Here is a 24,114-nt window from a genome sequence, read left to right on the forward strand (position 1 = left end):
TGATCTAGGATCCACAGATGAGCACTGCCGCCTTCCCACCCCCTCATCTCCAGCAGGTCCCCAAAGGCCGGCCACAAGTTATTCTTGTCGTTTTTCTAAAAGGAGCATTTGAAACCATGAGCCCATTTTTTCCATTCCTGAGCTTGGGTATCATCTATTTCTAGCGTTTGTTGTTTTCCATGAGTTGCAAATGCCACTGTGAAGCCGTCCTTTCCTGGACAGCTAGCATGGGGCTGGGGGTGGGAGCAAGGCAGGGCCAGTGTTAAAAATACTTCCTGCTTCATTTTGCCTTTGAAAACAAAGCCCCAGGGATATTTTGCAACTGCTGAGCCTGGGAACAGAGCTTCTGGGGCAAAAACCAGGCAGTGTGTTCTGTTTGCTGAGAACACTGAGTGCCTTTGAAAGTCCCACTAGAAGCAACAGCACTGACTTTGCTGTGTGACCTTCTCGGCTAGCTTAACCTCTCCAGGCTGGAGCATTCCAGGGAGAGAACAGCTTCCGAATCAGGTGCCGTTCCTTGAAATAAACTAAGAAGTGTTTGAAGGCAGTCTTAACTCAGTCTTTCCTCAAACATTCTGCCTTAAGGGATCTAGAATGTCCTCAGCAGGATTCATGTAATTGGAGGGAGGAGAGATGAAAGGGAGACATTACAGAGGAAATCAAGAGCTAGAAAGATGGGTCAGCAGTTAAGGCACTTGTCTTCAGAGCCTAAATACCAGAATTCAATTTTCCAGTACCGACTTAAAGTCAGATCACAGGGTGGCACATATATATATATATGTTTGTAGAGGCTGGAGGCCCTGGAGCACCCATTCTCTCTGTCTCTCTTCAATATCTCTGCTTGCAAATAAATACATTAAAAATATTTTGGGGGGGTTGGAGATATGGGTTAGTAGCTAAGGTACTTTTCTACGAAGCCTAAGGACCAAGGTTTGATTCTCCAGTACTCACGAAAGCCAGATGCACAAGGTAGCACATACATCTGGAGTTATTTGCAGTTGCCAGAGGCTCTGGCATGCTCATTTTCTCTCTTTCTCTTTCTCTGCCTTTCTCTCTCTCTTTGTCTCTCAAATAAATAAATAAAATCTCTAAATATATACTTTTTTTTTAAAAAAAAGAAGAGATCAAATAGTTGATAGAGTACTGACCTACCCTGTGCACAAAGCCCTGGGTTCAATTTGATCTCCAGCCCTCCATAAACTGAGTGCAGTAGTGCATGCCTTATAACCCTAGCACTTAGAAGGTCGAGGCAAGAGTTTTGGACATTCAAGTTCATCCTCGATGAGTAGATCTTGACTCAAAAACCTAAAAGCGCTGGGTGTGGTGGCGCATGCCTTTAATCCCAGCACTCAGGAGGTAGAGATAGGAGGATTGCTGTGAGTTAGAGGCCAGCCTGAAATAGTGAATTCCAGACCAGCCTGGACCATAGTGAAACCCTACCTTAAAAAAAAAAAGAGAGAGAGAGATAAATGACTCAATGCACAGTGGCAGATGTCTGTGAAGGCACAAGGCTCAGCAGCTAGGAAAGAGAAGCTTATGAGTTCTAACTGAAGACATCTCCAAGATCTGTGGTTGATTAAAAAGGTAAATTTTGGGCTGGGCATGGTGGTGCACACCTTTACTCCCAGCACTTGGGAGGCAGAGGTAGGAGGATTGCCGTGAGTTCGAGGCCACCCTGATACTACATAGTGAATTCTATGTCAGCCTGAGCTACAGTGAGACCCTAGCTTGGGAAACCAAAACAAAGTAAGTTTTGGGCTGGAAGGATGGCTTAGAGGTCAAGGTGTTTGCCTGCAAGGCCAAAAGACCCAGGTTCAATTCCCCAAGACCCACATTAGCCAGATGCACAAGGGGGTGCACTTTGTTTGCAGTGGCTGGAGGCCCTGGCATGCCCATTCTCTCACACTCTCTCTCCCTCTTTCTCTGTCAAACAAATAAATAAATAAATACAAATAAAAATAAATACTTTTTAAAAAATATTTTTATTTTTATTTATTTGAGAGTGGCAGAGAGGAAGAGGAGGAAGAGAAAGAGAGAGAGAGAGAGAGAGAATGGGCGCACCAGGGCTTCCAGCCACTGCAAATGAACTCCAGTGCGCCCCCTTGTGCATCTGGCTAACGTGGGACCTGGGGAACCGAGCCTTGAACCGGGGTCCTTAGGCTTCACAGGCAAGCGCTTAACCGCTAAGCCATCTCTCCAGCCCAGTAAATACTTTTTTTTAAAGTAAGTTTTGAGCTGGGGAGATGGCTTAGCAGTAAAGGCCCTTGCCTACAAAGCCAAAGGACCCAGGTTTGATTCCCCAGGACCCACGCAAGCCAGATGCCCAAGGGGGCACATGCATCCTGAGTTCATTCACAGTGGCTGGAGGCCCTGGGGCACCCATTCTCTCTCTCTCCCTCTCTGCCTCTCTCTCTCTCTCTCTCTCTCTCTCTCTCTGTTTCTCTCCTCACTTTCTCAAATAAATAATGATTTAAAAAGTAAGTTTTAGAATGGACAATGAAAACTGTATCAGTTAAAAACACACATAAAACAAAGCTACATGCTTTACCACACCAGGGATCCGGATATTTGTGAAAATAAGTAGGGAACATTCTAGAATACTGTCTCCAATCTGATAAAGAGGAAGGAGGGAACTGGATTTGGGGTAGGGCCAGGGAAAGTCATAATGCTTTTACAGGAAGAATGTGTTTATATGTTGGTGGTTTGTTTTTCTTCTGGAGACATGCGGAGAGACACCAAGACATGGAGGAGCTGGAGAACCCCTCAGGCTATCCTGGGCTGGTGCCTAGTGGTAGAAGGGTACAGATGGAGGGTGTCTGTGGGCTGGTGTGGAGGCGTGTAAGACAGAAACTTGAGCAATGGGAGTGTTTGTGTTTTTAGGGAGGCAAATGGAGTTATCATTCTTCAGCAGGATTTATTGGCTATTGTAAATTACTTTCTGTTGCACAGAGTTGCCTTGGGAGACAATTAAATTTAGATCATATTATTGTTCCCAGATTGGCTCAGGCAGGTGTTGACTTGCTGAGTCTTTGCACAACAGCTTTTGCTAAGAGTGTGCTCTGCTGCCCGGATGGCAGGATCACCCCATCCCAAGGTGGGATGAGCTGCTGTTTTGTAAGGTGGTGGTTCCAGCCCAGGGAGTATCCAATCCAGGAGGGAGGGGCTGGCCTAGATTGTATCCCTGAAGGCACCCTCCAGGTCTCCATACCCAATCTGGCATCACCATGAGTGGTGGTCCAATCAATCCTTACAAATGATTGTGGTGGCATCCTTTCATAGTATCTTGGCCAGTCTCAGATCTCCTGAGCAACTTGTAATCTTGGAAGTGGGGAGCACTGTTATGACTGCCATTCTAATGATTGTTCTGGGCAATTAGAAAATATTAACAAGAAAATGTCTGTTAACAAACATGCAAGATTTGGACAAGGGATTCATCCTGCAGAGCCCAGTGTTGCCTGATCCAGGCTGTGCTATCCCAGAGCCCATGGGTCATGCGAAGAGACTCAGTCTGATCCATGTGTTCAATGTGAAGAGGCGCACCAGTGTGACTGGAAAGGGGGTGAATGGAACCATAGGTATGAGAGCTCTTCTTCCTGGTTGAGCTCTGGTTACCTCTTAATAAGCTATGGTGCTCAAGCTAATTAATAGCTCTTGTTTGTTTGACTATAAAATGAGAACAGTGATAGTGTGAAATTCAAAGTTCTGTAAGCATTAAGATAATTAACAGATTTAGTTTGTTTGTTTGGCTTGTTTATCGAGGTAGGGTTTCACTCTAGCCCAGGCTGACCTGGAATTCACTATGTACTCTCAGGGTGGCTTCAAATTTACAGGGATCCTCCTACCTCTGTCTCCCGAGTGCTGAGATTAAAGGTGTTTGCCACCACGCCTGGCTCTCATTAACAGACTTCTTATTTTTCAGGCAAGCCCAACATACTGACTCCGCCCCCCTTTTAGGAGAGAGAGCAAGAGAACAAGAGAGAAAGAATTAGCGTGCCAGGACCTCCACCCACTGTAATGGACCTGGACACATGCACTACCTTGTGTGCATGTGCGACCTTGTGCATGCGTCACCTTGGGTGTCTCTTTACGTGGAAGTGGGGAGTCTAACTTGGGTTCTTAGGTTTCACAGGTAAGTAAGTGCCTTAGCCGCTAATCTATCTCTCCAGCACAGATTTTTGTGTGTGCTACCTATACACTAGGAAGTAGAATTCAAATCAGCTTGTCACTTTCTGAGACAATTTTCTTTTTCATTTTAGAGAGAGAGGGAGAGAGAGAGAGACAGAGAGACAGAGAGAAAATTGGTGTACCCCAGCCTCAGCCACTGAAATTGAAGTCCAGATGCTTGCACCACCTAGTGGGCATGTGCCACCTTGCGCTGGCCTTACCTTTGTACGGCTGGCTAACATGTGATACAGAGAGTTAAACCTGGGTTCTGAGGTTTCTCAGGCAAGTGCCTTAACCGCTGAGCCATCTCTCTAGCCTTATGCTTTTAAGTCCCAAGCCTCAACTTCCTCTTCTAGGACCTGCACAGGTCCAACTGACAGCTCCGGGTTGCTCATACCTCCTCTTGTCCTAGTCACCCTAAGCCTCACCCTCTTCTTCCTCAGCCTTCTCTTTGCATAGCTCAGTTTGTGGTTGCCACTCGATTGGCATAGGATTTGCGGACAGTGGCCATTAAGCGTATGTCTAGAACATGAAGCATATCTGGAAACCCACAGATCCTAGGACAAGGATTTGCTAGCTTGGGGCCTTCAAGGCTAACACTGGCCACCTCTCTCCTATGTTGGGCTGGATGCGTTGGGAAACGGCCATGCTAAGTGAAAGTCAGATGCACTTTGCTTATCCCATCTAGACTTTAGTGTGTACTGCCAAGACAGAGTTTTCCAAGTCTAGTGGTTTTTTGGTTTTTTTGAGAGAGAGAGAGAGAGAGAGAGGGGAGGGGAGAGAAAGAAAAAAAAAATAGTTGCGCCAAATAAACTCGAGACCGAGTTGTTAGGCTTTGCAGGCAAGCGCCTTAACCCCTAAGCCTTCTCTCCAGGTTAGAGGACGCACACTACAACTCCCAGAAGTCGCCGGGCTTAGGAGGTGGCCCCTGCCCCACCCCAGAAAACGAGATCCACCAATAAAAACTCAGTATGAGGCGGGGGCGGGGCGACGCCCCCACAGGGAGCAGTAGCAGAGGGTCTGCCTGTGAGCCGCGCTGCGGGTGAATAGCGCGGAGAGCGCTGAGTCTAGAGTGTCTTGTACTTCGAGGGTCTCTGGGCTGACGGAAGACGCGGGACCTCGTCGGGCCATGGGTAAGTGGCTCCGCAGCCTGACCCTGGATGGGGCTTGGTGGCTCCGTGTGGAGGGCGAGGGTTGTGCTGGGTGTGCCTGCTGCCTATCTTTGGGGAGCGGAATGGGATCAGGGACCTGGGCGCCGGGATGGCACCTAGGAGCAGGGATGGGATCGGGGACCTGGGCATCCGGATGGCACCTAGGAGCAGGGATGGGATCGGGGACCTGAGCATCAGGACGGCACCTAGGAGCAGGGATGGGATCGGGGACCTGGGCTCCCGGATGGGACCTAGGAGCAGGGATGGGATCGGGGACCTGGGCTCCCGGATGGGACCTAGGAGCAGGGATGGGATCGGGGACCTGGGCACCCGGATGGGACCTAGGAGCAGGGATGGGATCGGGGACCTGGGCTCCCGGATGGGACCTAGGAGCAGAGATGGGATCGGGGACCTGGGCACCCGCACTCGCTCGCACCGGTGGGGTGAGGCTGGGCATCTGCGCGCGCTCTTCGAAAAAAGGAGACAAAAAGTTTGGTGACCAGGGGCTTCCCAGGAGTTATCTTGAAACTTTTTTTGCCCACGTCTTTACTGAAATTTACCAAGCCCTGTTCGGTTGGTTTGTCATCCCACTTCCTGCTGCGGTTTCAATCTCGAGCTGGTCTCAGCTAATTTGTTGTGACAGCTGTCAGCAGCAGTTTCTTTGCCCCGGGCCCCTCCCTGCCCCCGTGACATCCCCGCGGGTTCTCAGAACCCGCCGGCGCCGCGGAGAAGAGGCGCCAGGTCCGCGGCTGCGGCGCGGCGCTTTCCATTGCCACCGCCGTTTCCTGAAAGTGCGCGAGTTTTGAAGAATTTGATCTATGCGTTTTGAAGAATCCACTGTTCCTCTTTCGGCCCAGGGAGTGTGCTGATGATTTAGCGGCCATCGGCATCAGACCCCTTTGTCCTCCTTTCTATTTCTGTCTCTTTGTGTGTGTGTGTTTTTTTTTCTCTCTCTCTCCCCACCTCCTCTCATCTTTCCCTTTTTGTCATAGTTCAAGGGTCCCAGCCCCAGGCAGGAAAGAAATAGCTGTCCTTTGGTCTCCTTGTCAATTCACTATGTAGTCTCAGAGTGGCTTCGAACTCAGGGCAATCCTCCTACCTCTGCCTCCCCAGTGCTGGGATTAAAGGCATGTACCACCACGCCCTGCCTTTTTTAAAACTTTATTTATTTATTTATTTATTTTGAGAGAGAGAAAGAGGCAGATAGGGAGAGAGTGAGAGAATGGGTGCGCCAGGGCCTTCAGCAACTGCTACAGAACTCCAGAAGCATGTGCCACTTGTGCATCTCTGGCTTACCGGGGTTCCTGGGGAATACAAGCTGGGTCCTTTGGCTTTGCAGACAAATGCCTTAACCGCTAACCATCTCTTCAGCCCAGGATCTTGTCTTATTTCCCCTCTGTTGCCTTGGGTTTCCAGAAGGAATAGGGTGGTGGCCTAGTGGTGGAGAGGGCAGAAACATAGGCTGCCAGTGTGCAAGGAACAAATTTGGCTTTGCACTCAGCAAGGGCTGAGGAGCAGGACTCTGGACCCTCCTTAGTGTTCAGAGTGAACCTTGGGTTGGGCGGCACTGTCCTACACCCTGGCCCTCTGGCGTAGTGGGGCTCGCCAGAGGCCGGAAACCCAGAGTTCAGGGACATCCCAAGTTATGCTGATATGTCTAGCTTCCCCTTGCTTAAGGAGACTTGGGCTGCCCCAGAAGGTACAAGGGAGGGTTACTAGGTGACCCTTGCCCACCTTTTGGGCACTGTTGGTAAATAATGCACATCTTGGGGTCTCAGTGCCTACAGTGGTGCTGGACCAGGAGATGGTAGCTAGAGGGTCTGCTCTTCGCAGCAGTTAGAGTCCACTTTGACTGCCTGGTGTAGAACTTGACATGACAGAGGCAGGATGGGCCCAAGAACCAACCCTTCCATCTTTGAGTACAGTCAGAGAAACAGACCTGGAGGCCAGCTCAGGCCTGGCTGTGAATGAGGAACAGTCCTCCAATTCTCCTTGTCCCCTCTTCTTTCCTCACGATCTCCTTTTCCTCAGGTTCCAGGAAGCTGGTCTGGACTGGCCCACATTACCTTTTAGGCCAGGACAACAGGCTTGAAGAACCCTGTGTGTGTGTGTGGGGGGGGGGACAGGGACTAAGAGGGGAATGGAAAAACAGAGGGAGTGGCCTCTGTAGGAGTTCTGCTTCTACTTTTGGGTTTCTTGGGCATTTTAGGGTGGGAACATGGGAATGGATCTATAGATGGAGTTCTTTCGGTTATCATGTACCACCCCCACTGAGGGGCAGGGTACTTGGGGCTCAGCACTTCCTGCAACAGGATCTCTTGGCACACCCTTGAGCTGGAGAGCAGTGGGACTTGAGTCTCACATTCCGCTCCCCTGTGTTCCTCTGCCTTTATGTACCCGTCTCATCTTGGCTCCAGCTGCTCAGACCCTGCAGCTCTCCCTCCTTGGCTGTGGTGCTGAGGCCACACTGAGCCTGATGCTGCATCCTGGATCCTCAGACACCCATATTCAGTTTGTCTGCCCTCAGAGCTGGCTCTTGCAGCACCCCCTCCCCAGACTGCCCAGTGCAGCAAGCCCCAGGAGGAGACTGCCAGGCAGCCAGGTCCTGGGCCATGGAGTGGACTGGCAGCTTCAAAGGCTGTCTTTGTCTCCAGTGAGCTAAGAGAAATTTAACCCAACCACCTCGGGGAGGGGGTGGGGCAGTGTCTGCTGGTTGTTATTGAGGTTGCTGTTGCCATTTTTGTTATAATTGACCAAGTGTTGCCAGTCAGTGACTTTTCATGAAAGGAAGTGTCACTTCCTTCCCATCACACCAAGGGTGAGTGGGTTGGGCAAAACAAAGAGAGGGAGGAATAGGGGTGCTCATGCCTGACAGCCTTTTCAGCTCAAGGCTATGTGGCTTTGGATTGGTCACAGCCCCCCTGGGCATCAGGGGGCCCAGATCAAGTGCACTTATCCCTCATGAGTAGGCCAATCTTTCAGGAGCATACTAGGGACAGTGAGCCACCAGCGTCATATCTCACCCAGCCGCACTTGCACTCAACTGTGGTTTGTGGGGGAAACCTCATTTCTGGCTTTCTTCTGCTTACATTAGTCTTTGGGCCTAGCATACCCATCTTATACACTGGAAACTGAGAAGTACTGATGGAATTGGTAAGTGATGTGCCCAGTCTGATGTGCTGGCACACAACCTATAATCCCAGCACTCCAGAGGTTGAGCAGAACCACAAGTTCAAGTCCAACTTAAGCTACATAGTGAGACCTTATCTCAAACAAAATCAACAAAAATGTACCTGTGTGATTGAGGCCCTCCCCTCCTCCTTCCCGCCCAGTCTCATCTAATTTTAGCCCATTGAGGAATGGGAAGCAGGCTCACTGAGCTGCTGATACCCCATGTATATCCCACTGCCCTTTCCCACCTTCAGCCCTGGCTGAGTCCATCCTGAGGGTATCTTCCATGACTCCTCCACCGAATGCTACTTTGCAGGGAGACCACTAGCCATGGGCCCAGGTAGCTTGAGCCTTCCTTGGCCAGGAGTAGGCCCAGCCCTCTCTGATAGCAGATGTCAGTTTCTTGTTTTTCTTTTCCTTTCCTTTCCTTTTCTTTTCTTTTCTTTCTTTCTTTTTTTTTTTTTTTTTTTTTTTTTTTGAGGTAGGGTCTCACTCTAACCTAGGCTGACCTAGAATTCACTATGTAGTCTCAGGCTAGGCTCAAACTCACATCAGTCCTCCTACCTCTGTCTCCCAAATGCTGGGATGCTGGGATTAAAGGCGTGTGCCACCACACCCAGCACATGTTAATTTCTCAAGAGAATCTCAGTACCTATCAACAGTTTTTCTTCCATGAGGTTATGAAGACAATGCCCATGTTCCAAGATGATGGAAGCCTGGGGAGCTTTAAGGCCAGGCACCTGGACTCACACTGGTGGAGGTTCTGCCCCTCCTGTCCTGAGCCTGCTTTACTGATTGGTCCACATTGACCTGCTCTTATTAGCAAAATATAGGGGTGGTGCAGATACACTCAGGGAAAGTGAGTAGTTTGCACCCTCTGAACTTAAGTAGGAAAATGTGGGTCTCTCTGTCCCATCTAAAAAGGTTTAGGTCTTAGGGTTTCATGTTTTGGAACAGTTAGACTTTTCTGCTACTGGAAAGATGTGTGGCCTTCGGCAAGCTGTCTAACTCCTCTGAGCCTCTGGTATGACATCTGTTAACAGGAACTAATCCCTACAGGGTGACTGGGAAGATCCAGTAAGGCATGGAGAAGATGCTCAGCCCAAGGCCTGCCAGAGCACTGGTGGGGATTGGCAGAGCTGCAGGAAAAGGAAGCAGGGGGTGGCTTGAGAATCAACTTTCTGGGACATGCTGTGATTGGAGAGGGACTGAAGCTAAGTCCTCACTGCAGTGTTTGGAGTCTAGAAGCTGAGCTGCCTCAGTCACAAAGTGTGGAGTTGATCTGAAATCAGTTATACTGCTGGGCGTAGTGGTGCACACCTTTAATTCCAGCACTGGGGAGGCAGAAGTAGGAGGATCACTATGAGTTCGAGGCTACCCTGAGACTACATAGTGAATACCAGGTCAGTCTGGGCTAGAGGGATACCCTACCTAAAAAACAAAAACAAAACCCCCAGAAATCAGTTATAACCCAGGAGGGGCTTGGGCAGCCCTCCTGCTGCACTCTGCTTTCCCCATGCACTGCCTAGAGAGGGACTGTCACATGTTCATCTGGTCTGGCCACCTACCCTCTCTGTCCCTGTGCCCCCAGTAGAGTAAGGAACTCAAAGGTTGTGGGGTGAATTTCTGCAATGGAGTATCAGGGCTTTTCTAGCTGCACAAGAGGAGCAGACCAGGAATAAACTCAGTGGGAAGGACACAGGGATTGAGGAGGGGCACTTGGAGTCATGGACACGTGTGGTCCTAAATGCAGGATTATGAAAGTGTTATTCCTCTTCAAAGTAGTTTCTAAATTTAAGTGCAATTCAACCAAAACCTACTAGTGTTTTTTACTTTTATTTATTTAGAGAATGTAACTACATTATCCTAAAATTCAGATAGAATGTTTTTTCTAAGAGGAATATTGATGGGAACCTTGTCTGGTATGTAGTAACTTATTTCACAAGGCTATAAAAATTAAAATTACATGGATGCACTCCACAGTGACTGGAACAGAATGGAAAGCCTAGGGGAAAACCTAGACATTTCTTGTAAGTATGGAATCATGAAGAATGTAGCATTTCAGGTCACTGGGAGAGGCCATCACTCCAATACTGGAAACCACCTTATCAGTGGGGGTGGGGGAATATAAGCACATCTCCACCTCACACTGGACTAATTTCAGGTATGCTAAAAGGAAGCATCTAAAGCCTGGCATGGCACACGCCTTTAATCCCAGCACTCAGGAGGCAGTGGTAGGAGGATCACCATGAGTTTGAGTCCACTCTGAGAGTACATAGTGAATTCCAGGTCAGCCTGGGCTAAAGCAAAACCCTACCTTGAAAAACCAAAGGATAAAAAAAAAAAGGAAGCATCTATTATCTCTTCCCATTATCATTACTGTCTAGAGGATGGGGAGTCTTGTCTGAATGACATTCTTCTGGAGATCAGAAGCCCACCTCTCCCCTTACAAATAGGATAGCGAGGCACTGTCCAAGAAGGGATCCAATCCAGCATGCCACACTTGGGTCTTGCATCAGGAGATGCAGGAGCTAGGAGACAGGCATGTGGGAGGACTGTCTTAATCTATAGCTGTGGGCTTCAAGTTTAGTTTTCATAGCAGAACCCATTTTGCAAATGGGCATTTACCTGAAACCCAGATCTAGAGGTGATGGGGAAAGGGGAGGTTAGAACATGCAGGGATAAGACAGAGGGCACCCTGCTCCTCGTCTAAGGCCCAGAAGCCAGACTACATAGTGAATTCCAGGTCAGCCTGGGCTAGAGCGAGACACTACCTCAAAAAACAAAAAACAAAACAAAATGGCTGGATGTGGTGGCGCATGCCTTTAATCCCAGCACTCGGGAGTCAGAGGTAGGAGGATTGCCATGAGTTCGAGGCCACTCTGAGAGTACATAGTGAATTCCTAGTCTGGGCTAGAACAAAACCCTACCTTGAAAATCAAAAAAAAAAAAAAAAGAGAGAGAGAGAGAGAGACCCAGAAAGCTTTGACCAGGACAGAGAGAGTAGAGACCAAGTTCATTTGGGGACTTGGGACCAGAGATAAAGAGAAGAGTTTCCCTTTGTGGATAAAGGCAGGATCTCTGATCCCCTTTCCCATCTGGGGCCAAACAGCTTGGATTTGGTGACCTAATTTCCAGGTAACTTGAATACCTGATTCCAGGATATTTTCCCTGAGCCTGACCTAAGCCTAGTGTCCAGATTCCAGGACCAAAAATGAACAAAAGGAGCTAGAAATCCTGTGGTTGGGGGCTATCGACCTATAGCTTACCAGGGATCTGGAGAACTTTATAACCCTGATGCCCCACACAGGACCTGAAACATTGTTCCATACACACACACACACACACACACACACACACACACACGTTTGTTTTATGTTTTTCAACGAAAGGTTTCACTCTAGCCCAGGCTGACCTGGAATTCATTAGTCTTGGGGTGGCCTCAAACTCACAGCAATCCTCCTAGCTCTGCCTCCAGAGTACTGGGATTAAAGGCATGCACTACCCTGCTGGGCAAAAAAAAAAAAATTTAAAATATTTTTTTTTGTTCATTTATTTATTTATTTATTTGACAGCGACAGACACAGGGAGAAAGACAGATAGAGGGAGAGAGATAGAATGGGCGCGCCAGGGCTTCCAGCCTCTGCAAACGAACTCCAGACGCGTGCGCCCCCTTGTGCATCTGGCTAACGTGGGACCTGGGGAACCGAGCCTTGAACCAGGGTCCTTAGGCTTCACAGGCAAGCGCTCAACCTCTAAGCCATCTCTCCAGCCCAAAATTGTTTGTTTTTGAGGCAGGGTCTCACTCTAGCCCAGGTTGACCGGGAACCCACTCTGTAGCCCATACTGGCTTTGAACTCATGGCATCCCTCCTATTTCAGCCTCTTAAGTGCTAGGATTATAAGCATGAGCCACCACATCTGGCTTAAACATCAGTACTTAAAGTGCTTCCCCAGGTTGTTGTAATCTTTCCCTCCCCCAAAAAGGGGGGGGGGCTAAGAGGTAGTATCTTGATCTAGCCTAGGCTGACCTCAAATTCACTATGTAGTCTAAGGGTGGTCGAAATGTCTGTCATCCTACCTCACATGCAACCTCCTGGGAGCTGAGCTTAAAAGTGTGCGCTACCATGCCTGCTACACTGTTTTTTATTATTATTATTGTTTTATTTCTTCGAGAGAGAGAGGGAAAGAGGCAGGTAGGTAGGGAGAGAGAGAGAGAGAATGGGCATGCCAGGGACTCTAACCATTGCAAACAAACTCCAGATGTTCTACCTTGTGCATCTGGCTTTACATGGTACTGGGGAATTGAACTTGGGTCTTTTGGTTTTGCCGGCAAGCACCTTAACTGCTAAGCCATCTCTCTAGCCCCCAGCCACCTTATTTTTTTTTAAATTTTTTAATTTTTATTAACATTTTCCATGATTATAAAATATATCCCATGGTAATTCCCTCCCTCCCCACCCCCACACTTTCCCATTTGAAATTCCATTCTCCATCATATTACCTCCCCATTACAATCATTGTAATTATATATATACAATATCAACCTATTAAGTATCCTCCTCCCTTCCTTTCTCTTTCCTTTATGTCTCCTTTTTAACTTACTGGCCTCTGCTACTAAGTATTTTCATTCTCACGCAGAAGCCCAATCATCTGTAGCTAGGATCCACATATGAGAGAGAACATGCAGCCACCTTATTTTTTGAGGGCCAGGTAATGGTGACATGTCAGCTGTTTTGCAGAAAGGCTGCAGTGTGAAACCTGGATCACAAGAGCAGATGGAGAGGCACTGGTGACCAGTGGCAGGAAGAGAGGGGCCGCATGCCGAGGCGGCAGGCCAGAAAGGAGGGCTCGGGAAAGGGGTGGAGAGACAGGCAGGACTGTCTGTTGGACCTGAGAAAAAAACTGAGACACAGTCGCTGAGGATGTGGTTGGAAAGGCCTTGGTCTGGCAGGTCAGTTGTTAACACCTAGGATTTCTGGAGACAGGCAGTGTCTTGAATGTCAGCAGCTCTCCGGAAAGGGTGACCAGGTTTCTTTCTCTTTGGCACACCTTCAGTTAGGTGTCTCTGTGGGTTTATTTGGAGACTTCATCAAGGTTTTGCCAGGGGTGACAATAACAGTAGCAAGTCACTAGACTGGTGCTCAGACAGACTTTGTTTTGAGTCCTGGTCACAGGGAGATAAGCCTCTTGACCTTTCTGGCTTCAGTTTCTCCCCCTTTAAAATGGGATTCCTCCTGGGACTAACCGAGAGAACTCTGCCTGACATATCCAGAGACCGTGTGATGTGAGCGAGAGGCTGCAGGAGCTTCGATGAACACTGGTCAACTGAAGGGATCCTAAACCATGGCCCTGTGCACCCTGCCACCTAGCCCTCTGGGTCATGTGGGGATGTGTCCATGATCCTGAGAAGATTATGTTCTTTCTGGGCTGGAGGGGAACTCTTAGAGCTCTGAGCAATAGGGTCTTCTGAGCAGTACAAACCAGGAACAAGCCCCTTTGCATTAAATTAATAAAAAGAAAATAGAAAAGGAAAGATTATCAGGAATGAATGCTGTAGAACATATATCTGTAATCCCAACACTCAAGAGTTAGAGGCAGGAAGATCACCAGTCCAAGGCTAGTCTGGACTACATAATGAGACTGTCTCAAAACAACAAACAAACAAAACCCAAGGACTTGGGCTGTAGATATGGCTTAGCACTTTAAAAGTTTGCCTATGAAGCCTAAGGACCCAGGTTTGATTCCCCAGTACCATGTAAGCCAGATGCACAAGGGGCACATGCATCTGGAGTTCATTTGCAGTGGCTGGAGACCCTGGCATGCCCATTCTTTCTCTCTGCCTCTCTTTCTCTTTCAGATAAGTAAACACAATTTTAAAAATTTACAAAAAACAAGAGGACTGGAGGCTGGAGAAATGGCTTAGCAGTTAAGGCACTTGCCTGCAAAGCCTAAGAACCCAGGTTCAATTCCCCAGGACCCATGTAAACCATATGTACAAGATGGCACATGCATCTGGAGTTTGTTTTCAGTGTCTGGAGGCCTTGGCATGTCCATTCTTTCTCTATCTGCTGCTATCACTCTCTCAAGTAAATAAAAATAAAGCTGAGTGTGGTGGCACACTCCTTTAATCCCAGCACTCAGGAGGCAGAGGTAGGAGGATCCCTCAGGTCAACCTGAGACTACATAGTGAATTCTAGGTCAACTTGGGCTAGAGTGAGACCCTACCTCTAAAAACAAGACAAATTTATATGTATGTATATATATATATAAACACCAAGGACTATAGTTTAGTTAAACTGTTCTTAGTGGTGGTTGGGTAATAAAAACAAAGCATTAGGGCTAGAGAGATGGCTTAGCAGTTAAGGTGCTTGCCTGAGAAGACTAAGAACACATATTGGAATCTCCTGGTCCCATGTAACCAGATACACAGTGATGCAAGATGCAATGTTGCACACGCACACAAGAGGGCACACACATATGGCGTTCACAGCGGCTGAAAGGCCCTGGCACATCCATTCTCTCTCTCTGCCTCTTTCTCTGTCTCTAAATAAAATAAGGGCTGGAGGGAATGACTTAGCAGTTAAGGCTTTTGCCTGCAAAGCAAAGGACCCAGATTCAATTCCCCAGGACCCACATTAGCCAGATGCACAAGGGGGTGCAAGTGTCCAGAGTTTGTTTTGGGTAGCTGGTGGCCCTGGTGCACCCATTCTCTCTCTCTCTTTCTCTCCCTCTTTCTCTGTCAAATGAATAAATAATAAAACATTAAAAACAAAACAAATAATAAAAATGTTTTAAAAGCAAAGCCTTATGCTATATATGTATGAAAATTTCAGAATGAATTTTATTTCTTTATATGCTAACCAAAAATTTTTTTCTTTCTGGGCATGGTGGTGCATGCCTTTAATCCCAGCACTCGGGAGGCAGAGGTAGCCTGGAATAGAGTGAAACCCTACTTCAAAAAACCCAAAAAAAAAAAAAAAAACAAATTCTTTTTTTTTTCTTTTTTTTTTTAAAATTTTTATTAACATTTTCCATGATTATAAAATATATCCCATGGTGATTCCCTCCCTCCCCACCCCCACACTTTCCCGTTTGAAATTCCATTCTCAATCATATTACCTCCCCATTACAATCATTGTAATTACATATATACAATATCAACCTATTAAGTATCCTCCTCCCTTCCTTTCTCCACCCTTTATGTCTCCTTTTCAACTTACTGGCCTCTGCTACTAAGTATTTTCATTCTCACACAGAAGCCCAGTCATCTGTAGCTAGGATCCCCATATGAGGGAGAACATGTGGCGCTTGGCTTTCTGGGCCTGGGTTACCTGACTTAGTATAATACTTTCCAGGTCCATCCATTTTTCTGCAAATTTCATAACTTCATTTTTCTTTACCGCTGAGTAGAACTCCATTGTATAAATGTACCACATCTTCATTATCCACTCATCTGTTGAGGGACATCTAGGCTGGTTCCATTTCCCAGCTATTATAAATTGAGCAGCAATAAACATGGTTGAGCATGTACTTCTAAGGAAATGAGATGAGTCCTTTGGATATATGCCTAGGAGTGCTATAGCTGGGTCATATGGTAGATCAATCTCTAGCTGCTTTAGGAACCTCCACACTGTTTTCCACAATGGCTGGACCAGATTGCATTCCCACCAGCAGTGCAGAAGGGTTCCTTTTTTTCCACATCCCCGCCAACATTTATGATCATTTGTTTTCATGATGGTGGCCAATCTGACAGGAGTGAGATGGAATCTCAATGTAGTTTTAATCTGCATTTCCCTGATGACTAGTGACGTAGAACATTTTTTTAGGTGCTTATATGCCATTCGTATTTCTTCCTTTGAGAACTCTCTATTTAGCTCCTTAGCCCATTTTTTGATTGGCTTGTTTGATTCCTTATTAGTTAACTTTTTGAGTTCTTTGTATATCCTAGATATTAATCCTCTATCAGATATATAGCTGGCGAAGATTTTTTCCCATTCTGTAGGTTGCCTCTTTGCTTTTTTCACTGTGTCCTTTGCGGTGCAAAATCTTTGTAATTTCATTAGGTCCCAGTGGTTAATCTGTGGTTTTATTGCCTGAGCAATTGGGGTTGTATTCAGAAAGTCTTTGCCAAGACCAATATGTTGAAGGGTTTCCCCTACTTTTTCCTCTAGCAGTTTCAAAGTTTCCGGTCTGATGTTAAGGTCTTTAATCCATTTGGACTTAATTCTTGTGCATGGCGAGAGAGAAGAATCTATTTTCATCCTTCTGCAGATATTTATCCAGTTTTCAAAACACCATTTGCTGAAGAGGCTGTCTCTTCTCCAATGAGTATTTTTGGCATTTTTATCGACAAATTCTTTTTAAATATTTTATTTTTATTTATTTATTTGGCAGAGAAAGAAGGAGAGAGAGAGAGAATGGATGCACTAGGGCCTCCAGCTACTGCAAACAAACACCAGATGCTTATGCCCCCTTGTGCATCTGGCTTATGTGGGTCCTGGGGAATCGAACCGAGGTCCTTTGGCTTTGGCTTTGCAGGCAAATGCCTTAACCACTAAGCAATCCTTCCAGCCCAACAACAACAAAAAAAAATTAAGTGCCTGCTTAGGAGCTGGGCAGATGGCTCACTGGGCAGGCAACGTGCTGGCAGCACAAGCATGAAGACCTGAATTCAGATCTCTAGCACCCATGGGAAAGTGCTGGGTGCGGCAGCACACACCTGTAATCCCACAACTGAGGAGGCAGAGATGGAATTCTTGAGACTCACTGGCTAGTTACACCTAATCATCAGGCGACCCTGTCTAAAAGAATACTGTGGAAAAGACACCTGACATTGACCTCTGGCCTTCACACACACACATACACACAAACATATATGCCTACATACACATGCATACCTAATACACATGCACATGAACAAAAGAAAAAAGTGTCCAGCTGCTGGGCCTAGTAGCGTACACCTTTATTCCCAGCACTGGGGAGGCAGAGGTAAGAGGACTGCTGTGATTTTGAGGCCAGCCTGGGACTACAGAGTGAATTCCAGGTTAGCTTGTGCTAGAGTGAGACCCTACCTTGAAAACAAAAAACAAACAAAAAAAGTGTCTGAAATGCACAAGGCCCTGGGCACAGCCTCAGCACCACATGGAAGAGGTTGTATGAAATGTGGGGTTTAGGCCAGGCTCGGTGGCTCACGTCTAACCACAGTGCTTGAGACGTAGAAGCACAAGGGTGGGTTCAAGGCCAGCCTGTGCTACATGAGGTCTTGTCCCAGAAAACACACAGGGACCAAACAAAAAACCTTTATCTGGACATCATGGCACATGCCTATAATTCTAGCACCCTGGAGGCAGAGGCAAAAGTATTACCACAAGTTCAAGGCCAGCTTGGATTCCATAGAGAGTTCCAGGCCAACCAAGGCCACATAGTGAAACTCTGTCCTCAAGTATAAATGATACGGGTCTTTGGTCCCATTCCTGATGCCAGCCTGCCTTGTGGCCTGAGGCAGTTTGGTTGATTTTAAAAGTGCCTGCTGCACTTTTACCACTTTCCACACAGGACTGCCCTAAATACAGCAGCGTGTGGGGCTCCTCTTAAGAGCATGGTCTCTTGAACCTCATTCTCCCTAATCTGGTGTCTACTGTGTGTGGGAGGAAGGGAGGTTAACTGGGGATCTGGACAACAGTTGGCAGTTGAGTCAGGTTGGATGAGAGGAAGGAGCAGGAGTGCCAGGGATAGCTAGGCCTGGGCAAGGCCACTCAAGGGAAGGATTGGTAGCCAAGATCTGAGGGTCACCAGGAGCCCTGCAGATGAGGGCAGCATGGGACATGAGCAGAGGCAGGTAGCTCTGCCCATGCTCAGTGGAAGGTCACTTCTGTCTGTCCCACACTCTTCTCTTTTGGAGTGTTCCCAGAGTCACAGCTGTCCTGGTGCCCTGGAGGCGGTTGCTGGACATGGAGCTCTCAGTGGAGCCTTGGCAGTTCCCTGTGTAGCTGAGCTGCTGCAAAACTTTCTGCCTGAATGTAGGCACATATGAAAGACAGAAAGTCCTCTGGTGCTGTGCCCTGCCCAGCCTCTGACTTGACCCAAGATGATGAGGGTGAGGGTTTCCTGCATATATAGGGGGTGGATGGAATGGAAGAGTAAGAGAAGTCGCTGCCAGGCCAGGGTGAGCCCTGGTGAGTGGGTGTATTATTAAGAAGAACAGTCCAAGTGCAGGTGGACTGGCCAGCAGAGGACACCATGGAGGGAAGGGCAGGACTCACCGCTCCCCAGCTGATGTCCCTAGGGGTGGGAGCACTGCTCCTTGGCTACCTGCTCATACCTGTATCTAATGTGCCGTCCCCCTTCCTTTCTATCTTTCTTTTCTCTCCTCCAGCAACATCTCCTGTCAAAGGGAAAAGGAAACAGTCAGAGGAAGGTGACCCCTTAGAGCCTGCTGTGTCCTCTAAACCAGATGCTGAGCAGAGTAGGAACCAGAGCCCTGTCCAGCTGGAGGTGAGTTCAGCGTCTCCTGAAGCCTCTTCCTGCCACCCTCAGGCTAGGCTCATCCTCCAGGAGAACCTGAGACACCCCAGGCTCTCTGGAGGAAGACATTTTCCTGCCTCTACATTGCAGAGCCAGCTGGGATCCCATGTTGGAAGGCGCAGGACCTGGGAACTAGGCTAGGTGGGGACTCACCTGTCACCCGTGACAGTGTTTTGAGCTTAGATTTTGTAGCAGAACTCTGCAAATCAAATGACCTGGACACTGGTCACAAAGCAGACAAACATAGTAGTTCACGGTGTTGAATATTAAAATTAGCCAGGTGTGGTGGCACATGCCTTTAATCCCAGCCCTCGGGAGGCAGAGGTAGGAGGATTGCCGTGAGTTCGAGGCCACCCTGAGACTCCATAGTGAATTCCAGGTCAGCCTGGGCCAGAGTGAGACCCTACCTCGAAAAACAAAAACAAAAAACAAAAAATTAAAGTTTACATTTCCACCTAATCCATTCAAACTGATCTCATGGCCAGAGGGGCAGAACCATGGCAGAGGCCCTGTGGAGGTGCTGGAAAACTGCTGGCACCTTTGTTTCTTTAGCGCTTGCCCCCGGGTTCTGGGACTGAGCCTGCCTTCCAGGAACTCTGCTGGAGGAATGGAGTAGCAAGTTCCGAGCAAGATGAAGAAGTGCTCTTGGCCTGAAGGAGGCAGGACTGCCTGTTGGCCACTTCCAGGCCTCAGGCTGCCGGACCTCTGGTGCTGTAGTCTCCACTCCTGTCCTGGGTCTAGGCATTAAGCTGACAGCTGTACTTCTATGACCGAGGAATGATCTTCCTCCCAGGGCAGGAAGCTGAGTGCTCTCAGAGAGCCTGGGGATAGGAGCAAGGCCTCCCCAGAGCAGTGGTTTCTAGGGTCTAATTAGGGCCCATCCATGCCTCCTGTTTTCTCCCCAGGACTCCCCCGAGGCAGGTGGGGAGCGGGAGGAGGAGCAGGCCTTCCTGGTCAGCCTCTACAAGTTCATGAAGGAGCGACGCACGCCTATCGAGAGGGTGCCCCATCTCGGCTTCAAGCAGAGTGCGTCCCTGGAGGGCTGGTGCAGGGGGGGCCACAGGGGTCCTCACCCACGCAGGGCAACAGTTGGGTATCTCTGCTCCGGGTGACTGTGGACACTGCCATCCCACCGGGGTTACCAGTGGAAAGGATGCCTCCCTGTAGGCAAGGGGCGGAGCTGGGATTCCATCCTTTGGCCACAGGCCAGCCTGCCCCATCTGTCTCAGTGGTCCTGTCTCTGAGGTGCAGGCTGCAGGACCCAACAGCTGGTCTTGCCCTTTTCCTTTAGTTAACCTGTGGAAGATCTACAAGGCAGTGGAGAAGCTGGGGGCCTATGAGCTGGTAAGGGGGGAGCTCTTGAGTGTCACCATGCCTCACCTATCCCAGCTGTACCCCGGGAGGGCTGGTCTGGGGAGGTAAACAGGCAGGAGGAAAAACAGGAGCCTGAGTCCAAGCCTGTATGCTGTGGGAGGTGGCCTGGGACTTTGCTGTTCTCAGCACGTTTTCTCTGTTACCCATCTGCTCTGCCCCCTCCTCTCCCAAACCTGCTTGGGCTAGCAGTGAAGTGGCCCCTGGGATGGGAAGGATGGTGGGCCCAGACAGCCTTCTCCAGCAGCATTCTTACCCATGGCTGGAGAAGGAGCCTCAAAACTGTAGCCTTTGCCTCTATCCCTGCAAGGGGGATCTGGAGCTGAGAGGGCCCCATGGCCAGGGACACCTATCAGTGGTCTTAACTGGTGTCATTTCAGGTGACTGGCCGCCGCCTCTGGAAGAACGTGTATGATGAGCTGGGGGGCAGCCCAGGTAGCACGAGCGCAGCCACGTGCACACGTCGCCACTATGAGAGGTATGGGGGACACCAGGAGCCCACAGGGTACAGCACACCCGGGCCTTCCCTCCCTGGGCCTTGGCTGAGAGTGAGGACAATATGCAGAGAAATATGCTATCTGTGGGCAGAGAAGCCAGAAGGACTTTTGTAGTTCTGTCCTTGTGAGGAGTGAGATCTGTGGCACGATGAGGAAGAGCTGTAGCCTGGAGCTGGGAACAGATGAGAGGGACTTCCTGGTGCTGGAGATGATGGTGGGACGTCTGTGGCTCAAAGGAGGCCCTGCCCAGCAGTGCAGGGTGGCTGCTGGCCTCCTGGTGGACACACTGGCTCCTCCCCAGGTTGGTCCTCCCATACGTGCGGCACCTGAAGGGGGAAGATGACAAACCACTGCCACCCTCTAAGCCCCGGAAGCAATACAAGATGGCCAAGGACCTGCGGGTAGAGGATGGCGCCACAGAGAGGCCAAAGAAAGCAAAGGAGGAGAGGCAGGTGGAGCAGGTGAGCACTGGGTGGGGCAAGGCCCCGCCCCTCTGAGCTCCCTTGCTGGCCCTCCTCCCTGCTTAGAATGCCAGAACCTGCTGCGGGGAAAGGAGCTATGGGACTCCCAGTACTCTGAGGTCCAGCACCCATTCATTCAAGCCCTATGCTTGGATAGTAGGCTGTGTCCACTCAGGACAAGGACAGAGCACCTTGGGAAAGTTTTGCCCAAAGGTACTACAAAGGCTATCAATGGCCCTTGGGTGCCTCCTGAGGCCCTGCTGCCTCCAGGTTCCCAGGTTGGACGCATGACATGGCTTTTTCTCATTCTAGATGATGCCAGCAGAGACCAAAACAGATGCCGGTGGCCTGACAAAGCCGCCTAGCCAGCAACCTGCAAGGGATAGCACAGGACAGCTGGGGCCAATTTCTGGGTCCTCTATACCCTTTGTGGGTGCCAGTGGTTGCCCCGAAGCCTATAAGAGGCTCTTGTCCAGCTTCTCCTGCAAAGGAACACATGGCATCATGTCACCACTGGCCAAAAAAAAACTCCTGGCCCAGGCCAGCAAAGCAGAGGCCCTGCAATGCCAGGAAGAGGGCTGCCACCATGGTGCAGGAGGCCCTGACAAGGCGTCTACAGAGAGTACCCAGAACCCAAAAAGGTTGCCTGAGAACTCTGGCCACCAGCTGGCCCTCCAGGAGGGGTTGCAAGCCTCTGGTGGCAGCAGCAGGGTAGAGGCTCAGCTGGGCCCTGGCCCAGCAGCCCCCATCTTCTCAGGATGTTTCCATTCCTACCCCACTGAGGTGCTGAAGCCTGTCAGCCAGCACCCCCGGGACTTCTTCTCCAGGCTTAAAGATGAGGTGCTGTTTGGGCCTCCTGGCAAAGAGGAGGGGCTATCAACCAAAGAGCCCCAGCTAGTATGGAGTAGGGATGCCAGCCTCCCCTCTGCATTCCATAAAGGCGGGTCCAAGAAGAGCAATTTCTACCCAAAGCCCAAAGCCTGCTGGGTATCTCCCATAGCCAAGGTCCCTTCTGAAATCCCTGTGAGCCTTTCCTCCCTCCCCAGCAGCCCACGCCTTGGCCTCAAGCGCAGCCTGGAAGAGGAGGGCTTTGCTCATGGTGGAAAAAAACTGCGAGCAGTGTCTCCCTTTCGGAAGGAGGTGGATGCCAAGGAATGTGGGAGCAAGCCCACAGCACCTAGCCTGGCCACATCCTGCCTGCTGGGCCCGGCCTTGGGACCTGCCCCCCTGGAGGCCTATAGGGGCACCATGCTGCACTGCCCTCTGAACTTTACCAGAACCCTGGAGCCTCAGAAGGGACAGGCCACACTTCCCTTCAGCCCCCTGGTCATCCCAGCCTTCCCAGCCCACTTCCTGGCCACCACAGGCCCCTCAACCATAGCAGCTGGCTTGATGCATTTCCCCCCCACATCCTTCAACAGCGCTCTCCACCACAGATTTGGCCCAGCTTCATCAGCCTGGCATGTGCCACCTGTCACAGCCTACACAGCACCTCACTTCCACCTCAACACCAAACTGTAGGTTGGAGCCTGCGGTGCTGTGCTGTACTGTGGAGTGTTTAATGGAGCCTTGGATAGGCAGATGCTGCTGGGGGCTCTGAGCTGGAGCCTGCTGCTACCCAGGACTTTGTGCCAGGCAAGGGGGAGGCACTAGGAAAAGTAGGTTTGTCTCAAGAAAGCACCCTGAGCCCAAGGCTCAGGGACCAAATTTGGACAAGATCCTGAAAGAACCATGCAATATGGCAGCCTCCAGCGAGCATTTCTTGTGGAGGTCAAGAGCAGATGGATAGGCTGAGGCGCCAGGGGGTATCTCAAGGCATCCACATTGGCCTTGAAAAGTCCAATAAAAAGACACTGGTCTGATTGCACCCAGCTCTGAGGTGTATACCTTTGAACTTTTGCAGGGGGAGGTGAAGAAAGGTGGGAGTGAGCTTGTGGGTGGAGCCATCAGTGCTGAAGCCTAGGGGAGAGGAGATACCACCCAGTGGCCTGCGCGCCACTATTCCACTGCAGAGGAGGCCCAGAGCAAACTTGGCTTCCTGAGCAAAGGGGAACAAGCCCTGTCATGTGTCCTGGCCTTTGGTCTACTTTCCCAGCTGAGCTTCAGGACACCTGCCTATTGAAATAACATGTACAAAGCTCAGCACATAATCGTAACTTGCCCTGGCATATGAGGGCATTGCTGTGCACTCCAGCACTCTGAGCTGAGCCACAACATTCCCAGCCTAGGGACAGATGGGCCCAGCATCTCTTAACCAGACTAGAGAGGGGCATTTGGAGATGGGGTCTTGTGTTGCCCAGGTTAGCCTTTCAACTTCACTCTTGGCCTCAAGAGACCCTTCTGCTTTAGCCTCACCAGTAAGTGGGCTGCAGGTGTAAGCCACTGTACCTGGAAAGAGGGGCTTTTGAGGGTGCAAACAGCAGATGCAGACCTGTGAGCCTCGCCGCTGAATGCTCTTGGTGACTTGCCACTACCATACCTTCTTGCCTGTCCCACACAAGCAGACCAAGAAGGTACCCTGGACCAAGATGACTGGGGATGTGGTAGAGGGGAGCGTGGGGGCCTGTGTCTGCATGGGAATCTATCTACGAGCACCCGTAGATTTCAGGTCTGGTTGCTCCAAGGGCACACGGAGAGACTCTGTAGTCTAGCACCCTCCTTTCTACAGGCTCTGAGTGGGGAGCATTAGGCCCCTCTCAGATGTGACTCTCTTCCATCTTCCCTAGGGAGCCTGTTTGCAGCACAGCTTCATAACTGACTGGCCCCAAGGTGC

At 49.6% G+C, this 24,114-nt stretch overlaps 1 protein-coding gene across 2 annotated transcripts; it reads left to right on the forward strand.

Moving 5' to 3' along the window:
• The first annotated feature begins 2,686 nt into the window (after positions 1-2,686).
• On the forward strand, positions 2,687-23,212 carry Arid5a (AT-rich interaction domain 5A). 2 transcript variants are annotated; one of them, XM_045147570.1, is made up of 7 exons: positions 5,167-5,297; positions 18,864-18,982; positions 19,918-20,038; positions 20,304-20,356; positions 20,764-20,861; positions 21,182-21,341; positions 21,654-23,212. In XM_045147570.1, exons 1-7 carry the CDS (start codon positions 5,294-5,296, stop codon positions 22,860-22,862), a joined length of 1,764 nt encoding a protein of 587 aa, XP_045003505.1. In that variant the 5' UTR covers positions 5,167-5,293; the 3' UTR covers positions 22,863-23,212. The 2 variants fall into 2 exon arrangements, with proteins under 2 accessions (XP_045003506.1, XP_045003505.1); XM_045147571.1 differs by lacking the exons at positions 5,167-5,297; positions 19,918-20,038 and adding an exon at positions 2,687-2,799.
• Positions 23,213-24,114: the final 902 nt, after the last annotated feature.

The sequence above is a fragment of the Jaculus jaculus genome, chromosome 4, assembly GCF_020740685.1.
Source record: "Jaculus jaculus isolate mJacJac1 chromosome 4, mJacJac1.mat.Y.cur, whole genome shotgun sequence".
In the NCBI taxonomy this organism is placed as follows: domain Eukaryota; kingdom Metazoa; phylum Chordata; class Mammalia; order Rodentia; family Dipodidae; genus Jaculus; species Jaculus jaculus.

What these genes read in the sequence shown, in the direction of transcription:
- Arid5a (XM_045147570.1), top strand. An exon ending in CCATCTCGGCTTCAAGCAGA is followed by an intron (nt 20,039 to 20,303) that starts GTGCGTCCCTGG and finishes CTTTTCCTTTAG; the next exon opens with TTAACCTGTGGAAGATCTAC. An exon ending in ACACGTCGCCACTATGAGAG is followed by an intron (nt 20,862 to 21,181) that starts GTATGGGGGACA and finishes GCTCCTCCCCAG; the next exon opens with GTTGGTCCTCCCATACGTGC.